General features: G+C 32.5%; 1 protein-coding gene and 1 pseudogene across 2 annotated transcripts in view; one reads left to right on the forward strand and one right to left on the reverse strand.

The window, feature by feature from the left end:
* CNTN5 (contactin 5) overlaps window positions 1-20,866 on the forward strand; it is a 1,365,947-nt gene that overhangs the window by 852,527 nt on the left and 492,554 nt on the right. For both annotated transcript variants that reach the window (XM_078432971.2, XM_078432970.2), the window contains 2 exons: window positions 828-951; window positions 1,079-1,254. In XM_078432971.2, the coding sequence (XP_078289097.2) occupies window positions 828-951; window positions 1,079-1,254 (300 nt within the window). The remainder of the gene's footprint in view (window positions 1-827; window positions 952-1,078; window positions 1,255-20,866) is intronic.
* LOC144613008 (glutathione S-transferase P pseudogene) lies at window positions 13,587-14,298 on the reverse strand (annotated as a pseudogene).

Below are 20,866 nucleotides of genomic sequence, written 5' to 3' on the forward strand. Positions count from 1 at the left end.
CTTCCTACCCTCTTCCGTGGGCCTCTTGTCTACGCTTGGCTCCAGAGAATCCGTGCTGCTAGTCTTCTGGTGATTTTCTGGGGTTATTTATGCAGGTGTGGGTGGAATCTAACTGATCCGCAGGATGCAGTGAGCTCAGCATCCTCCTACACTGCCATCTTCCCAGAAGCCCCCAATTTTGATATTTTAATTGTTATTTTACTTTTTTTAGGGCATGTCTCATTTATTTTATGAGAATATATTTACTTGTATTACATAATTTATTCTTTATAGCCCAGCATTATTAGGAGTAAATATTGCTTGATTGAATGGATGAAGAAATGAATGTATGGACAATACGTGAGGACAAATGTTTTCATATCTGTAGAACCTAAGTAGTTACACAATATTAATTCATGACTTTTTATATATTATATATATACATGTTTAACATTCTAGGAGTTTACAAAGTTTTGGGTTTTAAAAAACTTTTTATTTAGTATTATTTTCTTTGGCTCTGCTTTAGATGAATACAAAGATACATATTTTAAAATGTACAGCACCAATATTTGATATGTTTGTTTTTTATCATATATGTCATATTTTAAAAGAAATCTTAGTCAACTAAGAAATTCTAGTCAGGTCTTTAATTCATTAAAATAATGTAATTTGCTAGTTATAACTAGGTCTCTAATTCGCTAAAATAATGTAGTTTGCTAGTTATAACTTTCTTTTGGTAATATGTCTCTTGAATACAAGGAAAGAGAAAAAATTTAAATACTAAAATAATGGAAAAAGAATCTTGATATTTTGAGAAATTTTAAAGTGTGTCCTTTTGGCCCTTACAGAAAGTGTGGACTATGGGCCAGTGTTTGTACAAGAACCAGATGATATAATTTTCCCGACTGATTCTGATGAAAAGAAAGTAGCACTGAATTGTGAAGCCCGTGGCAACCCAGTTCCCAATTACAGGTAGAAATTCACTATTAATCATTTTTTAAAGTCTTAAGAATTCCTGCCAGTGAGATTCTGACACTCTCAGGGAGTATTATAATATCTCAAGTAATTTTTACATATATTTCTTCTGATTTTTCCTAAGGTGGCTTCGAAATGGAACAGAAATAGATTTGGAAAGTGACTATCGCTACAGTTTGATAGATGGGACCTTCATTATCAGCAATCCAAGTGAAGCAAAAGATTCTGGTCATTATCAGTGTTTAGCAGCCAACACATTTGGAAGTATTCTTAGTAGAGAAGTCATACTTCAATTTGCCTGTGAGTAAAGTATTTGCTTTTTTTCATGTACCTGTATATAGTGTATATACATGTAATTTTAAAGTTTAGTTAGGCAAAAGCTTAATTTAGACCTCAGATTTTAAAATGTGGTAAAACCTTGGTCAAGCTATACAAACAATGTGTTTCTTTTTTTAATTTTTTAAAGATTTATTTATTTTTGAGAGAGAGAGAGAGAGAGTGGGGGAGAGGCAGAAAGAGAGGGAGACACAGAATCCAAAGCAGGATCTAGGGTCTGAGCTGTCAGCATTGATCCCGCAGGGGGTGCTTGAACCCACGAACTGGAAGATAATGACATGAGCGGAAGTCAGACACTTAATTGGCTGATCCACCCAGGTGCCCCGAATGTGTTTCTTTTGAAACTTCCCGAAATGTTTGTCCTCTTCAAATAAACCCAACACACTAGTCTGGGAGGTTAAAAATGCTATTCATGAAAGCACAGGAAGTTTTGAATTCAATTATTTTTTGAAATCTACTTAAAAATCGATTTTTAATTCTTTCCTCTGCCTTCTAAAATATCTAGTTACCTGCTTTTATTCTTCTATAGTTTATTACAGTAACTATTTTCTGTAGATTCTTTTGTTTATATGATCACATATTCTAAAAATTCTGCTTGTAGTCAAGAAGCTAAAGAAATGCCTCTGAAATGCTAATTTTTCCAATTCCAACTACAACTTCCCTGTCAGATGTCCCAAATTTTTAATTAGGAAAAAGTACGACATACTTATAATCCTACATATATACTAGAATATAGACATTTTCTAAAATAGATATTTATCTAATTAACTGTATGCATTCTTAAAAGTCATGAAGTTATTTAATTTATGATGAAAGCTTGTACCAAATTAAAGATAAGCTACTGAGTAAAAACACAAAACAAACAAACAAACTTAGTACCGTTTTTTAGTAAGTAATCCTACTTGAATATAAATTCTTGAGGATTGCAGTATCTAAAAAATAGGTGGGTAGGAATATTTGTGTTAATAATTTATATGTAACTTATATTGGCTCTGTAATTCATCACACAATGATATTTTAATTTAAAATTACACCCTGAAGAATGGAATAATTGATTTTCTTTCTATAATCTCCCTCATGTATTTTTTTCTAATTAGCCCAGAATCCAGACATCCTATTACAGAGTATGAAGGAGAAAGAAGAGAATAAAGGAATGATAATGGATATAATTTGGAGAACATTGAGCTAGGTCCTAGAAAAATCCAAATATTATCTTTAAAATAAATTTGGCTAAGGAATTCATACAGGCACTTTATATACACCAAATATACCAAGATAGTAGTCTAAATATACTCCTTTTAATTTAGAAAATATTGTGTGGTGTAACACAGAATGTAATACTTTTCAGCATGCACATCAAAAGAATAACCTAATAAACAAAATAAATATCCCTCTTAATTGCTCCTCTCTAAATGGAGTAGTCCTTCCAAGACAGATATAGCAAATCCAGAGAACTTGATGAACAAATACTAAGTGGATTATACTTGTCTCTTTGGTCTGCTATCTGACACAAGTACAACAATTCATAATAGCTTGTATACCAATTGTTTGTACCCCAAATCACCAGTGCTGGCAAAATATATGCAAAGTTTTCTGTATGCCTCAGAGCAGAAATCTATATACTGTAAGATACTATGTGTCTATATGACTGCATCATCTTAGAATTTCTGCAAAGACCAGTCACAGCTGTCAGATACCACAGCCCACAGTGATCACATTGGTACCAGCATTTACAGTTCAATGACCAGGCAAGGAAAGTCCAATGTATCTATCTTACTTATTCAGCATCCAGCTGTCCCAAACTTGGTTTAGAGCAATATTTACTTTCTTCCTAAATTAAACATATGGATTAATATACATATGCATTCATTAGTGGTATCTTATGACTTTGCCTTTCCTCATTCCCATCCCACCAGACTCAACTGTGTTCTGAAGCCCATATATACATATAATGTGCCATATATATATATATATATATATATATATATATATATATATATATTTAAAATGTTCTTTAGTTTAGCTCTATCTTCATTCCAGAAGATCTTTGGGGAAAAATGCAAATATAGGTGGTAGAGAGGAGAATGAAGACTCCATCAACTTGCTTCGCAGTATATTTGGATATGAGCTTGGGTGTTATGGGATTCTAGGAGTCAAGGTAGTTTTGTGATTAGGGGTAAAATGATGTAGGAACTTGGAAAGTAAAAAGCAGTTTCTGAAACTAAGTGAAAGGATACCAAGGTGAAGTAAGTTTAACAACTTGGTCGCACCTTTCCTTTACATCATGATTTTCTGTTTAGCCTTATACATAGATAGATAATGTACTACTTATTGTTGATAGATGCTTAATGTTTGAAGGTTTTTTGTGGGTAGAGAATGTTTATTACTCTTCACACATTTAAAGCTGAAATCATTAATCCTTTATATCTATCAGCCACTATATAAAATTTTAAATATATAACTAATATTTTAAAACTAATATATTTAGTAAGTTTAGATAATTATCAAAACCTATTTAATCAAATTAAATATTCCAAGTCTACTATATGAGTCGATTAAACATGTTAAATGTCATAAAATTAGGCAAAATTTATAAATTATCAAATTGATTATAAAAATTTTTATTAATACTTATGAGTAAACTCTGTCCTGTACTTACTCTTAAGACATATTTTTGTGCTTTACTCAGTTTATAATATTTTTGTTATATAAATATTTTTACCATTTATACATCAATTTCATCATATATAATCCAGTAATTTCATCAGATATATTTTCTACACTATGTAGTGCTATTGTGATCTAAAATTCTCCTTTCTAATGAGGATCATATTACCCACTCTAGAGTTTGTTTCTGAGTTATCAGTCAAATTTTGGTTACTCCATTCAAATCTGAGACGTATTTAACAGACTTGACCTCCTGTATAATTTGAACATTATTTTTGTTATATCAATAACACTTTATAGCTTTCACATGGGCTTTGCCTTTTGGAATATGACATAATTGTTTAAAATGTTGTGATTCTAAGACTTATTGGACAGTGTTAAATAAATACCAAGTGAATTTCCCTTAATTATATTAATAGAAACCAGACTAATCTATATTTTATAGATGGATATGTATTTAATTGAAGAAACAAGTATCCATATGCTAACAATCCCATATTCAATAAAGATAATAACCTTAAACATATCTTATTAGAGTCACTTTCTCTTTTTATTGGAAATTATATATGCATATTAGACACAAACACATCATATTAAGCTTTCTGATTTTGAGTATTATTAGAATTACATGAGATTTTGCAAATCCAATTTATTTATATACATATACAAATTGTCACAATTTGGTTATTGAGACTCACCTAATCCTAGCTTTTTTGTCCTCTGTTAACCAAAAATATATTTTAAAATAGTCTAGCTTTCCACTAATGATATTTTGATCACCTGCCCACCTCCCAAGTCAATCATAAATTCAGCTACTTTTCATTTACCACATGCGTAATACTACAGGAGACTAAAATCTAGATGTTAGAGGTGTATATAAAACTGTTCCAAATAAGTTCTGGTAGTGAGTAGGATGACATTATTATTAAATCAGTTTAGTAAAAGAGACTTAAAATGAACATCTTTTTTAAGGCAAATGATACCTCTTATTTAACTCTAATAGTACTCAATCCTTCCCTATTCTAATATAAATATGTATTATATTCACTTTGACATAATCAATTTGATTTTCAACTCCTCTCTCAAAATATATTTATATTGTAGTTTCTCAAAATTCTTTGTATGTTTGCTTCATCAACCACGATTTTATAATCACTTTATCAATACTTATATGATATAACAAAAATAAATATTAGCAACACAAATAAGTATGTAATCATTCTGCATTTCTTCTCATTGTTCAAATTGTAGTCAGTGAGCCACTTGCTTAATTTTTATGCAAGTTTAAAAGTTTAAGTATCTGCGTCTCTCTTTGTAGATCTGAAAGTTGGGGATGTATACTAATTTTGGTATATAATTATTTTACTTCTTTTCATATTTTCTCTTTTAATAAATTTTTCCTCATAATTATCTTTATGTATTGGATAATCTAAGGTTAGAACCTGGAAAGCTAAGTTTTCTAAATGAATTTGAGACAGCAAAAAGATGACTATGGCTATTATCAGTAGCCGATAATATCATTATAGATCCTGGCTTTTGAAGGGAATGGGAATAAGGAAGTAAGCATTGGCACTTTTACCTGGTGATGTAGCAATATGTCGAAAAATTAAGTGTAAAATAATCTTCTTTTAAAGTTTTGTTCCTCTTCACTTGTCACCCAACATATTAACAAATATGAAATAGCAGAGGTATATTTACATATTTTTTTAATTTTCCAATATATTTTACCTCAATCTCATTCCAAATGTGATTTGATTGACTTGCTTCATAAAATTATGTACCATAAAAGGTAAATATATAAGTAAATAAATACAGCAACAGGAAAAAATACATTTCATAATAAGAGGTCAAGACAGTGTAGGCCATAATGTCTCAAAATCTTGTGGTCAAGACTTAAATATTTCCTTGGGACTCCCAGCAGTCAGAGCAAACGGAAAAAATACAGACATTTAAAGGACTCTAATTTCCCCCAAGTTCCTTAAGAGGAGAAAATACTTTCTTGACATTTAATTCTTATGGAAATTTCTTGTTTGAGGCTTATAGAGAGATCTTAACAACGTCCCTATATCAGTTCAATAGCAAGTGTAATTAGCCTGACATAAAACCGAACCAATTATTTAAGTGTAACTACAGTGTAATAATGAAGCTATTCAATTCATTCACTTATAGTTTTTTTTTTTTAATTTTGATTTGAGGAGCTAATGGATTTGAGAAACTGCTGTAGTCTTGCTCATTTCCCCTTTTAACTCATCCCTTACATGTATAAATGTCTATCCATGAAGACTTTTTATTTTAAGTTCTTCCTAAATGAATATTTATAAATGTGGTTCAGCTTCACTCATGTTAAAAATATACTTTGGCATTAATAAATATATACCTCATAAGGGCATAGTAAAAATTAATGATGTAAAGAAGTCATGCCTGTGAGCTGTTTTTAACTTCAGAAAGACATAAATCAACACAAAGTTGGATAACTATCACTAGTACTGATTGTTACTGGTTATCAATAACATTGATAATGACTATTTTTGACAGAGTGTACTTTATTCCTGTAGCTGATGTTCATCATGAGGATAATTTCCTCACCTAGTATAGTGATTTCTCTTCAGTGACATGCAAGAATACACCATATAAAACTTTGTCACTCTATTAGCTTATTACCATGCTGATGAGACTTTGGAATTGATAATGTGACACCACACACTTCTAAAACATCCTTCAGATATCTAAAGCTCATAGCAATCTCTCCAAAATTTGGATTTTTAGAAATAATTCATACTAGTAAGTCAAACATAAAATGAATCAAGAATAAAATCTCCTCATGCTGTCTCTTGCTTCAAAATATCTTTATATGCCATCCCTGGTAAATTGATAGTTCACATCTAAATTCGAACATATTGCTTTCCAGGGCATTTAGATGGTTTAGACGCAGAATATTCCATTAGTTTTCCTTGAAGCAGTTGATTAAAATAACCTCCTTAATTCTTTGAGAGATTATATGATTTTTATAGACTTTGTATTTAAGCCCTTTAATTTAACCTTTCATTTTTATATAAAACTCAAAAATTACTTCTCTAGCTTTTCATAACTTTTTCACTTAAGGTAAAATTGACCTTATATTTTAAAACCACATTTAACTAGCATTTATAGCTAATGAAATTATTTGAATAATTGCTAACTCCACAGTATATTCAAAGCTTTATTTCATTAGTCCATGAGATTTTGTCCATAATAACTTCATTAAATCATTTGAATATCAATTTGAATGAATCACATTGACATGGATAATTTTATTAGTTGTAAAATTATCTAATTTTATTACAAAATAAGTTGATGTACTTTGTAATTTTGTTTTCTATAAACAAAACAATTATGTTTTTCTTTTATAAAGTCTTTACTCGAAGAATATGGTTTAAATCTTCCTTTTAAAGGAAAATTATTCTGATCATAATAGATATAATAATTGTGAGTGTGTGACTCCTTTGGATTCTTTGAGATCACAGAAAAAAATTAATTAACATATGTAATTTTGTGCTTTAAATGGAAGTTATAATGAATGAATCAAAGTTGAAATCTGTGGCAGATTGTCCTCAAATCCTTAATTCTATGACATAATGTTTTTGTAAGTATTTTATTTATTAAAGTTCATTCAAACATATATTTTAATTATTAATGGAACTCATGAATAATTCTGTCCATATGTGATAAATGCCCTCTAGCAAAATGAACCACTTGCCTGACTTGACCTTTGGTCTTCCTGCTCTTCTTCTTGTTTTTAAAAATGCAGAAAGGCAGTTCTTCATTCACGTCATGTAAAGTAACCCACAAAGACTCAGATCAGGAATGTACAAATCTTCTGACCCTTGCTATCCAAGCTTGTTTTACCAAAGTTACATGGCTAGTAATAAAATAGCAGCTCCAACTCAAATCTAACTTTGAACTCTATACTTACAATCTGCCTTTTCTACCCTATACCATACTTCATCATGCATTGAATTTTTTGTTTTGTTTTGCTCAGCATCTGTAGTTATTTTATTCATGGAATATTTGCTCAATATCTTCTCTCTCTTGGGCATTATTCTAGATATTAGGGGGCCAAAATGAACAATGCATATTCTCATAGACTTTAATGCTAACAAAATCAGTACAAATCTCCCTATTCCATATATATTTCCTTAGTGTATATACTCATTCTCTCCTTCAGAACTACTAGAAAAATTGCCTGCCTATATTTTCTACTCCTTAACATCTCTCTTCATCCTACCCCAGCTCCACTAAAATCTCTAAAATGATCTATGTAAAATACAACTCTGACCATGACGTCCCTGCATACATTTCTGATGGTTTATCATAAATGCAGAGAAATTTGTAATTCACTCTACACACTCACAGAGCAGGCAGAGATGATCAGACAACTAACTGCTCTAGGGAAATGTATCCAAGAAAGTTCTATCGTGAAGGTCAAGTTAGGAGGTCATTTCAGTAATCAAGGCAAAGTGACTTGAATCCCTTATGTATTGAATATAATAGAATAGACATCTATAAGAGACTCTAAAACAAATGAGAACTTGCAAATGATTAAATGGATGGGGGTAGAAATGTAAAAGATATGGGAAAGTTAGAATGATACCAAGATTCTGGGATTTGATTAATTCAACTGAAAAAATCTATAATACTGTTACATAATAAAGTGACAATGAGACTATGAGGTGATTTTATTTCAACTTTAAGAAGAAAATACATAATATTTTAAAATATTGGTTGGTGCTCAGGAAAGGCAGTGAGGAACTGGCCACAAAACACAATGACAGACTCATTGAAATCTTAAGGATGTTTCATCAAGAGAAATTGAACTGGAAAGAAGACGGCTAAGGACCTAACCTTCAGGAGTATATACATTTCTCTGGTAGAAAGATAGTGAAAGGTAGAAAGAAAGGAGTTAGTGAAGGAGACAAGAATGGAATAAGCCAAGAGGCAGAGGAAAAAAGCCAATAAAACGGACTGAAGTATAAATGACATTCAGGTTTTTTTAATGACATTCAGTTTTAAGGTGACAACTGTCGTCCATTGTCAAATGCTATAAATAATACTCAAAAAATTTTGGATTTTGAGACCTTTAAAAACCAGTTTCAGTGATTATAGAGACAAAGATCAGAATCCAAGTATTTAAGTGTAAAATATTATGTGGATTTTGGTTTTGGACATAATATAAATGAGAATGTTTAACAGTTTTACCTGACATGGCATGACAGCGTAACATGGTAGTATTTGGTGGTAGAAAAAAGGGAGTCTGTGTAGAAGATTCTGAAAATACAAAATAGGGTCTAATTACTGAAATGAATTTCTCCTTTCCAAGTAAGGTATAGGTATTCTCTAGATTTTAATCTCCTTCCAGGGAAATATTCTGCCATATAGAAGATACTAAGTGCTGTAAATACTATGTTAAGTAGAACAAAATTCAGGGTTTAGACTCTCACTCTTTGACTAACAAACTTAAATTAACTAAAGGATCTTAAAACCAGACTGAGAAATACACAATTTCGAGAAATATTTTTCTGATCCTTTCAACATGAATTCTCATTCAATATCCTCAAAAATCTTGATTTTTCCCCCAAAACATACAACTATTATCTCAAGAGAATTAGAAACCACTTTACTCTTCTCATAATTTTATAACACCTAGTGGAAGAATCACATGATGATTAGTTTGGCTGATATTTTTCTCCAAAGAATGAAAAAGAGGAACTGAGAGAATAACTCCTAATCACTACCAACTAATTAGCTGTGTATAGCTGAGAAGGGCCTCAGCACCTGTGAAGTCATGGCCCCAGTTTCTATGTGAGCTTTCTGCAGCATTTTTTTTCTTTTTGTTTCTATTTTTGTTGTTGCTTTTTGTTTGTTTTGTTTTCAATCAAATTTAGTACTTAAGGCAAATTCTGTGAGTGCACATTGGTTTTCTAAATCCTTTTATAAATCCTAATTATAAATCCTAATAAGTCTTCGTGTGTATCTGAAACAGGAGCTTTTTAATAAAAGTCCTCTTCAATTTAGCGCAATGGAGACTTGTTCACACTGTAAATGGTGTTGCATGAGTCTGAGTAGAAGGTTCAGATTAAAATGCTTATCATCTTTCATAGCTTTGTTTGGGATATCCTCAGACATTGTCCATTTAATCTAGTTTATAAATTAGATGAGATACTCTATCTAATTTATGGTGCTTATACTCTAAGTTTAAACTAAATTGGGACCAGAATAACTTCTCTGTGCCAAGGTTACGTTCTATCCACTTGATAGGACTTAAGTGGCAAGTATGGAGTTTACTGGGGCATTACGTGATTAAGCTTGACTGTATGGACACAGATGTATATAGATAAAAGGTTACTATTCATCTTTTCCTCTTTTCCTCTACCCAAGGAATACTAATATTATCCGCTGGTCCCTAAAACATTTAAAGTCTTCTAATGCATTCTAGAATAAAGTATAAACTCCTACAAATGGTCTCAAAGCTATTTATTATTTACATTCTGTCTGTTTTTCCAGTTTTCTGTTACTCAAGCTATAGTGAACTATACACTGTCTTAAGATCATTTCATTCTTATTTATATCTGTATATATGACAGTCTATTTGCCTGCTGAGCTACCATTTAACAACTAACCTCCCCCCCCCAACCTTCTTTCTGTCTCTGTGTCTCTCTCTATATGTATGTGTATACATACAGATGATATAGATAGATATATAGATACAGATATAGATATAGATTAGATATATATATATATATATATATATATGTATATGTATATATAGAGAGAGTATAATATAAAATATTACATATATATATACATATAATCTCACATGGTCTTTATTATATTTGTTTCTTGTTATATTGAAGTACAAGTATTTATGAAAATTGCCTTGGTTCCCAAGAGCCATTCTGAACTTAAGCATACCACTGACTCTACAAGATTGTGAATTCACTGAAGACATATTTTATGTATCATTTATCTATTAATTTACTTTAGTTTAATACCCAACCTCTAACATGCATGGTCATAGCCAACACTCAGTGAATACTTGCAGAATGAGTAAGGGAATAAATGAATATCCTCCAGTACCACAGTGGCCACTACCCTCAAAAAGAACTCCCTTCTGACACCTATGAGAAAAATGATTCCTTAAGAGGTGTATACACAGTCCTCTCTAATAAGCATAACAGCAAATCAAAATAAGTAATACAATTTTTTCAGAAATATTTTATAAATTATAAAGCTCCATAAACCCAACAGTTATATTATTAGTAAATGGACATTAATACCTATAATGGTATTTGTGGATATAATTAATATTGATGTCATAACAGGTGTTAATATCCAGTTTAAATTTAGTTATATCTTTACATATTATTTTGTATACTATTGGTAATATCTTCCATATTGTAATAGATGCCTAAGGCAAACTAAGATATTCCAAGAAAATATTAAAAAGTAACATTTTTATAAAAGTATTTTTAGTTTTTGAAATGCTTATTTATTTTTGAGAGAGAGAGAGAGAAAGAGAGAGAACATGAGCAGGGGAGGGGCAGAGACAGAGGGAAACAGAAAATCTCAAGCAGACTTTGCACTGTCAGCACAGAGCCCGATGCAAGGCTTGAACTCAGGAAACATGAGGTCATGACCTGAGCTGAAATCCAGTCAGACACTTAACGGACTTAGTCACCCCGGCATCTCTATAAAAGAAATTTTAGATGTGTCCTTGACTGCAGACAAAAGAAAGCTCTCTAAGTTTACTTTTTAAAAGTGATTCTAGAATTGTAGCAACATCTCTCTATTGATCCCATTAGCAATGAATATTCATTTCATATCCTATTCCTATTCATTTCATAGCTTAATTGGGTTGTAAACTTAAGAGTCAGGACATAGTGATAGAATTTGTCAAACTAAGAAACAAAATTTGCTCTCAACTTCTTTAAGAATGTATATATAAATGTTATTTTATTTTAGTTGTCAACATTAGAGTGTCTACCCAGTGCCACTTCCATAATTCATGTCAAAAGATCCAGAAATAATATTTAATACAATTTATTGCTTAATATTCAATATAATTAATATTTTTAAAATCTTGAAAAGAAATAAAAAGGTTTAACCCTCAATTCTTAATAGGTAGATGAATTTAGAGAATTGTCTTCCATAAATAGTTAACAGGAAATTAGACAATATTTTGAAAGGATCACATCTGTCATGAGAATATAACCAAAAGTATGTCTGTAAATTGTCAGTAAGAATATTCATGTTATTTTGTATTTTAGAGAATTTTCCCAGTTTTTTTCTTAAAATATTTTCAATATTTTTTATCTTAGTTGATTCACTCACTATGAGATTAAGAAAAGCAAGGCTATCTTTGTTCATAAAATAAACACTGTAATGAAAGTATATCAATTTGTACAATCAATTTATTTTAACTGTTAGATACTTATATAGTATTTATATTTAATGATATAAACATTAACAGTATATAATGAAAATGCTAACAATAAATGCTAAGATTTATTAAGTGATTATTATGTGCCAGAAACTGGAGTAAACTTTTTGAATATAATTCTATATTCAATTACAAAGAAAAAAATGCCATAACTTATCATTATCCACATTTAAACATATTGAAATTTAGGAAACTGTCTGAGGGAGGGAGCTCACTTGTCCAACAGACATAGTTAACAAAATGTGAAAGTGAAATTCAGGTCTTATTCTAATTCTAGATCCAGATTTCTTAATAATATTTTTGCAGAGTTTCTTCATATGATATCCCATTAAACCACCCAAACAATCCTGAAGGTGGCTGAATGGTCTCATAGACACTCTGAGATCAGAAACTTGCAGTGATAAGGGTCTTATATTCTACTTGTGGCTGCACAGCTGATTAAAGACTTGAATTTAACCTATGTAAAATATATGATGTTCTTACATTCTTATCATTCTTGCTTTTTACTTATACTTCAGTATAGTCACACAGACTACTTTTTGGTCTGTTTTATCTCAGGGGGCTTATCTATTCAGAATGGTTATGCCAATACAGTGCTACACAGAGAGCACACATGCTAACTGCTTCACTCTAATGCTACTTTTTGCAATAAATCTAATGATGCATAATTTCATATTATGTTGAGAACTTCTTATTGGTTTTTATTAATATGCAGGTGAAACTCAAAATAGCCCTAATTAGAAAAGAGGTAAAATGAATAGAATTCAGACAATTTGACTGACTATCAATACCGGGTCAAACTCCATTAAGGAGATACACAGCTAATGGTTGTCTCAGTAATGTCTTTATTATCCAAAATAAGCTCCATTCAGTCTGTTGCAGTTGTACTCACTTTATAATAAGCCTAACCTTATGGGGTGCCTGGGTGACTCAGCCAGTTAAGCATCAGACTCTTGATTTTGGCTTAAGTCATGATCTCAGGGCTGGTGAGATCAAGCCCTATGTTGGGCTCTGTGCTAACAGTGAGGAGCCTGTCGGGATCGGGATTCCTTCTTTCCCCCTTTCTCTGTCTCTCTTCTGTTCTCTCTCTCAAAATAAATATATATATATTTTTTTTTTTTTAATTAAAAAAAAGAATGGCTAACCTTGGAAATTAAGGATATCTGGTTGGTCTATCTGTTTTTCTTTTTCCTCTCTTGGAAATTGTACTGGTCCTTGGGAAAGAAAGGTAGGCAGCCCCCGCCTCCTGCCAGAGTTCCCGGTAGCTCTCACTGCTTCCAGATTCATTCATAGGCTGGTTCTGTGTGGGGGAAGAAGCTAGGAAGGCCTTGAGCTTGGACAGGCAACAAGGCAAACCACTAGGCTGAGAGCAGGTGTAAGGAACCCAGGCAGCAGGCAGCAGGGGCCAGGACCTGATGAAGCAGCAACAAGCAAAGGAGATCTGGTTGCCCAGGATGAAGGCCTGGTTCTCAGACAACAGTACCTTCACATCCTCCTTCTTACATGTCTCCTTGTTGATATAGATGAGGATGAGGTATTTGCAATGAAGATCCTCCATGCCATCATTCACCACATCCACCAGGGCCACCTTCCGCTGGTCCTTCCCATAAAGGCCAAGGGAGAGGCCCAGATGTGGCAGAATGGCAGGTAAGGTCTCCATCCTGGAACCTGGGAAGCTGCTAATAGAGATAGGAGTCCTTGAGTGAGCCCTGCAGCCAGATCTTCTTGGTAACCACCTCCTCCTAACAGCTCTACCCCTGGTCAGCCAGCAGCATGGGAATGGCCTCACAGTGCCCTTAAACAGGGAAGTAGACAATGATGTCGGGCAACGGCAGCAGGGGCAGCATAGTGGTGGCAGAGCCCATTTAGCCTACTTTGGTTCAAACTCTTTTGTAGCACCTAAATTTATAGCTACGGTTACTGTTGTGGACATAAACCATAATCAGTTGAAAAGCTAGTAGTTATGAGTATTTTTCTACTTTCAGAATTAATGGAAACAAGCTCTAACTGTGGTCCAAATTTTACTATTTGAGTTTTTATATTTTGGAAATACTAGTAATATAAAATTTGTGGATATTAATCTAATTCCATTGGGTTCATTTTTTTCCTAACAGAATCTGGATGGCATAATAAATATGGATGAGGCTAAATGAGTATTTATATATAAAACATAAAAATTAACTGTCAACATAATCTTGTTTACTTTTACAACTCTGGCACCTCTGCATCATTTTGAATATAAGATTTTCTTAGATCTTATTAAACACATTTATGTATTACTAGCTAAGGAAAAATAAAATATTTTAATACATATATTTTACATTGTCTTTCTGAACTAGAAATGCTTGTCCTTACCTAGGGTCCATTAAAACTCTTCAACCACAAAATGATATCCTTTATCTTTACTTATAACAGATTCCAACCCCACCCCACTGGCCTCTGCCATGGAGACAAAATATCATCTTCCTATAAAACTATAAAATAGAATTGCTTTTCTTTATTCATAGATTACGTAGGACTATTTCATTCCTAAAATTTATAACCTTATACAGAGTGGAAAAAAAGAACAAAAAACCCCGTCATTTACATTTAACACAATTCTGTATTAAAATTTAACTTTCATAATTATCTCTTTCTTTTAAAATGGATTTAAAATATATTTCATTATTTATTTTAGAAAATAATTATTGATTATAAATCATATATAACTTTTCAAGTTGGTAGTCACTAGTAAATGACAATAATAGGAAAATCACAAGGCCAGACAGATGATTAAAATGATTAGCTTTAAAAGGATCTTAGAGAAAAGCAGCTCACCAGACTTTCCACTTTTTCACAAATATAATAGCTTGTTAGAGAAATTTCCACCTCCTAAAACCTCATTTAATAAATGAGCTGGCTTTTCTCAATTGCATAATAAAGGCATATAACCAGATGATTCAATTTACCTTAATGATGATAAATTCTAAAGGTTGATGTGCAGGTGTGTGTGTGTGTGTGTATCATGTGTGTTTGGTTAAGAAATGTCTTTGCTTATGCTAAAAAGACTGAATACTTAATCTAGGCTATAAACTTGTGCTCCTTTATTATAAAATATTAATTCTAATAAAAATTAGAAATTCACATTAGCATAAGAAAGGAAATTGAGAGTTAGCATAGCTTGGGACCCTTTGATGTGTTTGAGATAATATATCTATCCTATTTATGACTTCTCTCAAGTGAAGGGTAAAGTAGAAAATAGATCAGTTGCTTTTTTTTCCATCAAAGTGGAGCCTAACACAATGAGAGAGAGAGGAAAACACAGACATTTTTCCTTTATTTAGAAGAACTAAATCAATGAGAGCAGTTACAGAGTAGAAGGTAAAGAAACTGAGTAGTATATCATGGAAAACAATGGAGGATAGATTTTCCAGTACAAGATTTGCCAACCACTTCAAATGCATTCACTTTATTTATAGGTAATAAGGGTAAGGAAACTGTATTTGTCAATAAAGACAGCAGTGTTGAATATAAAGACAGTACTTCCATTAGAAGAATAAGGTAGAAGTTAGCATACAGCATATCAAGCATAATGTAAGAAATTGGAAAAACAAAACACAACATTTGTTTCTTTGAAAGTTAGGCAGTAGATGGACAGTGGAATTTAAATAACAAGTTAAGAAAGCCACACATCGTAAACATTATATTCTATTGAAAACAATAATTTAAAATGCTTTTTGCCCTTCAACAGTAAAATTCATGGGTGTTCTAGCTCCATCTTTCTCCCCATTGTACACTCAATTAATTTTTAACAATATTGAGGTCTCCTGAGCATACAATGCTCAGTGTCAGCATTATATAGAATATAAGTCATACAATGCTCAGTGTCAGCATTATATAGAATATAAGTCCTTCCTTGAATTATACTCACATGTAAATGGCAAAATTTACAAAATATTAACCTTCATCCCATTTGAAGCTTATAAGAATCTCTAACCATCCAATATTGTGCCTTTGCAGAGAGCTGCAGTAGAAATATTGACTTTGATTTGATTTACCCATTGCCTGAGGATATGACCTACAGTCCCTAAATCAACATTTTCTTTGATATGATGCTCAAATATCTTAAAAGTACTTCATTCCTAGATTAGTAGTTCACATGAGGCTCAACAGCTTGAGAGAAGTTACTTTTATGCAGCACATTCTTTAATGTATTTCCTCCCCAGTACTCCACAACATATAAAAATATGTTTTCTTTGTTTCTGTTTGTAATCCTGTTTTTACTCTGTATAGATATTCCCAAGTTTTGGGCAACTCCCTCTTTCTCTCATTCTCTCTCTCTCTCTCTCTCCCCCTTCTATAAACTACCTCAAACACTGTCTCAGTTTTCAACTATTAGCTTTATGGAGTATAAATTCATATCTCCTAGATCCCTTTCTTTGTTTCTGACTCTATTTCTAATAGCTACTGCCATTCTACCTGTTGAAAATCTCCTTCAGCACCACAATTTCAATTCATATTCTTGACATAATAATTTGCCAGGCTTCTGAACTTCTCTTTTGTAAGTTGTGTCAATGATATCAGACTAGAAAACTTGGGAACATCACTGTTTGCCTGTCTTCATTATCTTTTAATACTCTCCATATCCAACCAATTTCCCAATAATTTTCACATGTCCATCCTTTCCTTACCAAAGTGCAACAGCCCCAGTTGAAGTCCTTAATGTACCTTCTATCTGGACTATTGTGATAGCTTTGTGAATGGTTTGATCATCACCCTTTGTTTTCTGATATGTTAGTTCTTATCAAGACCTCCCTCTGCTTAAAAGCTATCATGCTCCACTGAGTATTAACACAAATTAAGAAATTCCACATCTGGACTCAACCAACCTTTCCAGATATCATTTTCCACTTTTTAAAAAATTTTTCTAAAGTTTATTTATTTTTGAGAGAGAGAGAGAGAGACAGAGTGCGAGCATGGGAGGGGCAGAGAGAGAGAGGGAGACGCAGAATCTGAAGCAGGCTCCAGGCTCTGAGCTGTCAGCACAGAGCCCGATGCGGGGCTTGAACTCACAAACTGTGAGATCATGACCTGAGCTGAAGTTGGATACTTAACCGACTGAGCCACCCAGGAGCCCCTACCATCTCCCACTTTTGATGCACATTTATTTTTTTACTGCAGTTAATTTGCAATATCCCCTCTTCTCTCTTCCTCATACAGATATACGGACCTGTAGTACCTTCTTATTTCTATAGCTATTGACATCCCACTTCTCCCTTGTTATAAACTGCATGCCCTGTTTTCCATTAAATTTTTTCTTGATTTTCTCCAGAATCCTGAGACCTCTCTATAATGACAAATATTTTTAAAGTTTATTTATTTTGAGAGGTGGAAAGAGAGAGAGAATTCAAGCAGGGGAGGGGCAGAAAGAGAAAGAGAGTAAGAAAGAGAGAGAGAATCCCAAGCAGGCTCCACACTGCCAGTGCAGAGCCCAGTGCGGGGCTTGAACTCACGAACTTCAAGATCATGACCTAAGTCAAAATCAAAAGTTGGTCACTTAACTGACAGAGACACCCAGGTGCCCCTGCAATGAGAAATTTTTTAAACTCTTGTTTATGTGACTTAAAGCCCAAAACTCTGGACTCAAATACAGTCTCCCAGTAGGAAAATTTAGGGCAATTTAAAGATTGCTTTATTTTAATTTTAATATTAATATTATTAATATTCAGGACTATAGTTATTTACATATAGTTTTGTTTCTTTTACCAAAGAAATCTATACTTCTACTATTTATTGAACACTTACAATCAAGTAGATACTATCACAGGATAGTATCTGTTATTATTCCTGCTTTTTTTGTCTTCTCTTCTGGCCTGTGATTCTCTGCTATCTTCCTACATGTTTTGGTACCTAATAGTCCATTTTAGCCCTCTTCTGACCTCATTCTGTGCACACTTCTTGAATGATATTATTACTTTTGGGTCCCATCTGGTACTATACATCAGCCCTATATATTCTTTCCTTGATGTACAAAGCCACCTGCCCCACAAGGTCTTGTTAAGAGCCTTGTTGATGGGAATTCTCATTCCCTGTATCTTCCCAAGTCTCCCTATTTGTCTTCATCACGTCTCAGCCACAGAGTCAATTTTTTCAAAGACACCTGCCCTGAACTCCCTAATTAATTTCAAAATTTATTTTCTTTTAATGTATATCATAATGAAACTTTTATCACAAAGTTTTCAGGAACTGGATCTGCTAATATATCATCACACTAGTGATAAAAGACAATAGATTATTTTCTATTATAATACAATGATTCACATATAAACATATGAAAAAGTACAATCTTCTCTTTAAACAGAGTCATAGACCACAATTATTGTTTGCCTCCACTAACAGACATAAACACTTCAAATATTTGTGAACCTTTAAATGTAAATACAATATAATCATTTTCATATAATAAACATGTTTTAAGTTAATAAATGAATATCAATTATAGAAAGAGGAATTAGTTGCCTCTGCCTTGATCTATATAACAACATTAACAAAACACCTATTTTATGCCAGCTATTGTAGTAAGTGTCTTCCATCTCTGTCTTGAGAACTTTTATTTCTGTGAGGTGTGCTGCAAATGCCACCTTCATTTTTTAATACCCTCTGTGTATCCTCCTCCCCTCTATGCTTCAGTAGCATATTATACATTGCTATATTGTTCCAGTTTTCATATAACCTAATTACTATATGTCTTCATTATAAAAATATTAGTGCCTTAAAGTTTAGTTTAAAATCTTTGAATCCTTAAGAATAAAGAGTTCTCACTGGGACATAACAAATGTGTATTAGATTAACAAAAGAGTGCCAGATACCAGAAAAAGAATTCAAATAACATTTCTCTGTATTTATGGGATATACGTATTATGAAAATTATAATAATATATCCTCCAATCAAATTAATTCATCTAAGCAGAATATTTATGGAGAAAATATTTATGACTTATAAGTTTATAAATTTAATATTTCTATATCAAGATGAATATAATCTGATACAAAATAATTGAGAAATAATTTATGTATATAATTTCATATAAGGAATTGGGAAAACATGTATTTAAAGTAATCTAAATAATCATTTATAATAAAGCAGAAATATCACAGTTTTTAGATAAAAACAGCTAATATAAATTATACTTATCTCATAATTACCAAAAACCTTCTTTCCAAAATATAAAATAAGAATTATTTGCCTAAGCCACCTGGAAGTCTTTTACAGCCCATTAATTAATAGTAATGTGTGATTTGTTTAGTTTATTACATTTTCCACAACTCATTAAATCTGGGCTTATATGTAGTTGTAGGCTGCTTTGGTTTCACTTGTTTTAATTACTTTTTGATGATTTAAGACAATAGCCATATGGATTCATGATTTTTTTTTTCTTTCCCTGCATCACACCATGGTGGTAGTATTGCTTTTCCTAATTCTATATATTTTAAAATGCAACGGTCCTTCTTGAGAATGCTACTGGTTTTTATATTACACTGCCACAGTTCAGTAATTTCACAGCCTCCAGAGATGTGTCAAGCTAGGTACTCTAGCTTCTGGAATGTTCTGATGATGTAATTTGTAATAAGAAACAATGTGATCTCACACACTATTTGGGTGGTTTTCAAGTGGCTTGTCAGGAGTGGTCTTGCTCTGGAAGTACACTTCTGAGTATAGAAAACGAATAAACTCTCCTTTCTTCATGCACTTAAAAACTGAGGGAATGATGCAGCTGAACAATTTCCTTGGCACATTTTATGAGTACAGAAGTACTGGTTCCTTCTCTTGCATTATTAGTATTTGCTCCATTTAAAATAAAAGCTTATCTTTTAATAATTACCTACATTATGCTTAGTACAGTATTAGGTACTTGAAACAATTTTAATTCTCAGTATGAATTTGCAGGAAAACCATTTTTATTATAGTTTGCTGCTGAGAAAACTGAGGCCCAAAGAAGTTGAAGTTCTTACTCATGGTTTCTTTAAAATCTTTCCCAAACTCAGGATGCCTACCATCCCTGGTGGAGTTAAGTTTCTTGGATACTTGGTGCTAATGCATGCATTTTGTGCCTTCCAGCCACTGGACACCATCATCAGAACTGAGATTTGGGAACTAGGGCTAAAATGAGTAAGTTTCTACTGTTATGTGAATTAGAGTCAGGGCTATTAATTTACTGCAGTGGCCATTTGTTGAGGAAATCTCACAGGGAGCTGGATCCTGCTGGGTTCAGCCTATGGGTATTAAGGCCAGGTTATAGTTCAGCTCCTTTGGCTCCTCTCCCCTGTGGTCATGTCTTTTCCCCTAAAGGCAAATGGTACTACAGTATTTATCAACCCGTATTACGACTTCCTGTATCATCTGTAGAAAGAAATATGGTTCCCTGGGGAACAGAGATTTATAGGCCACTGGGA

Source organism: Panthera onca, chromosome D1 (assembly GCF_046562875.1).
Source record: "Panthera onca isolate mPanOnc1 chromosome D1, mPanOnc1 haplotype 2, whole genome shotgun sequence".
NCBI lineage: Eukaryota > Metazoa > Chordata > Mammalia > Carnivora > Felidae > Panthera > Panthera onca.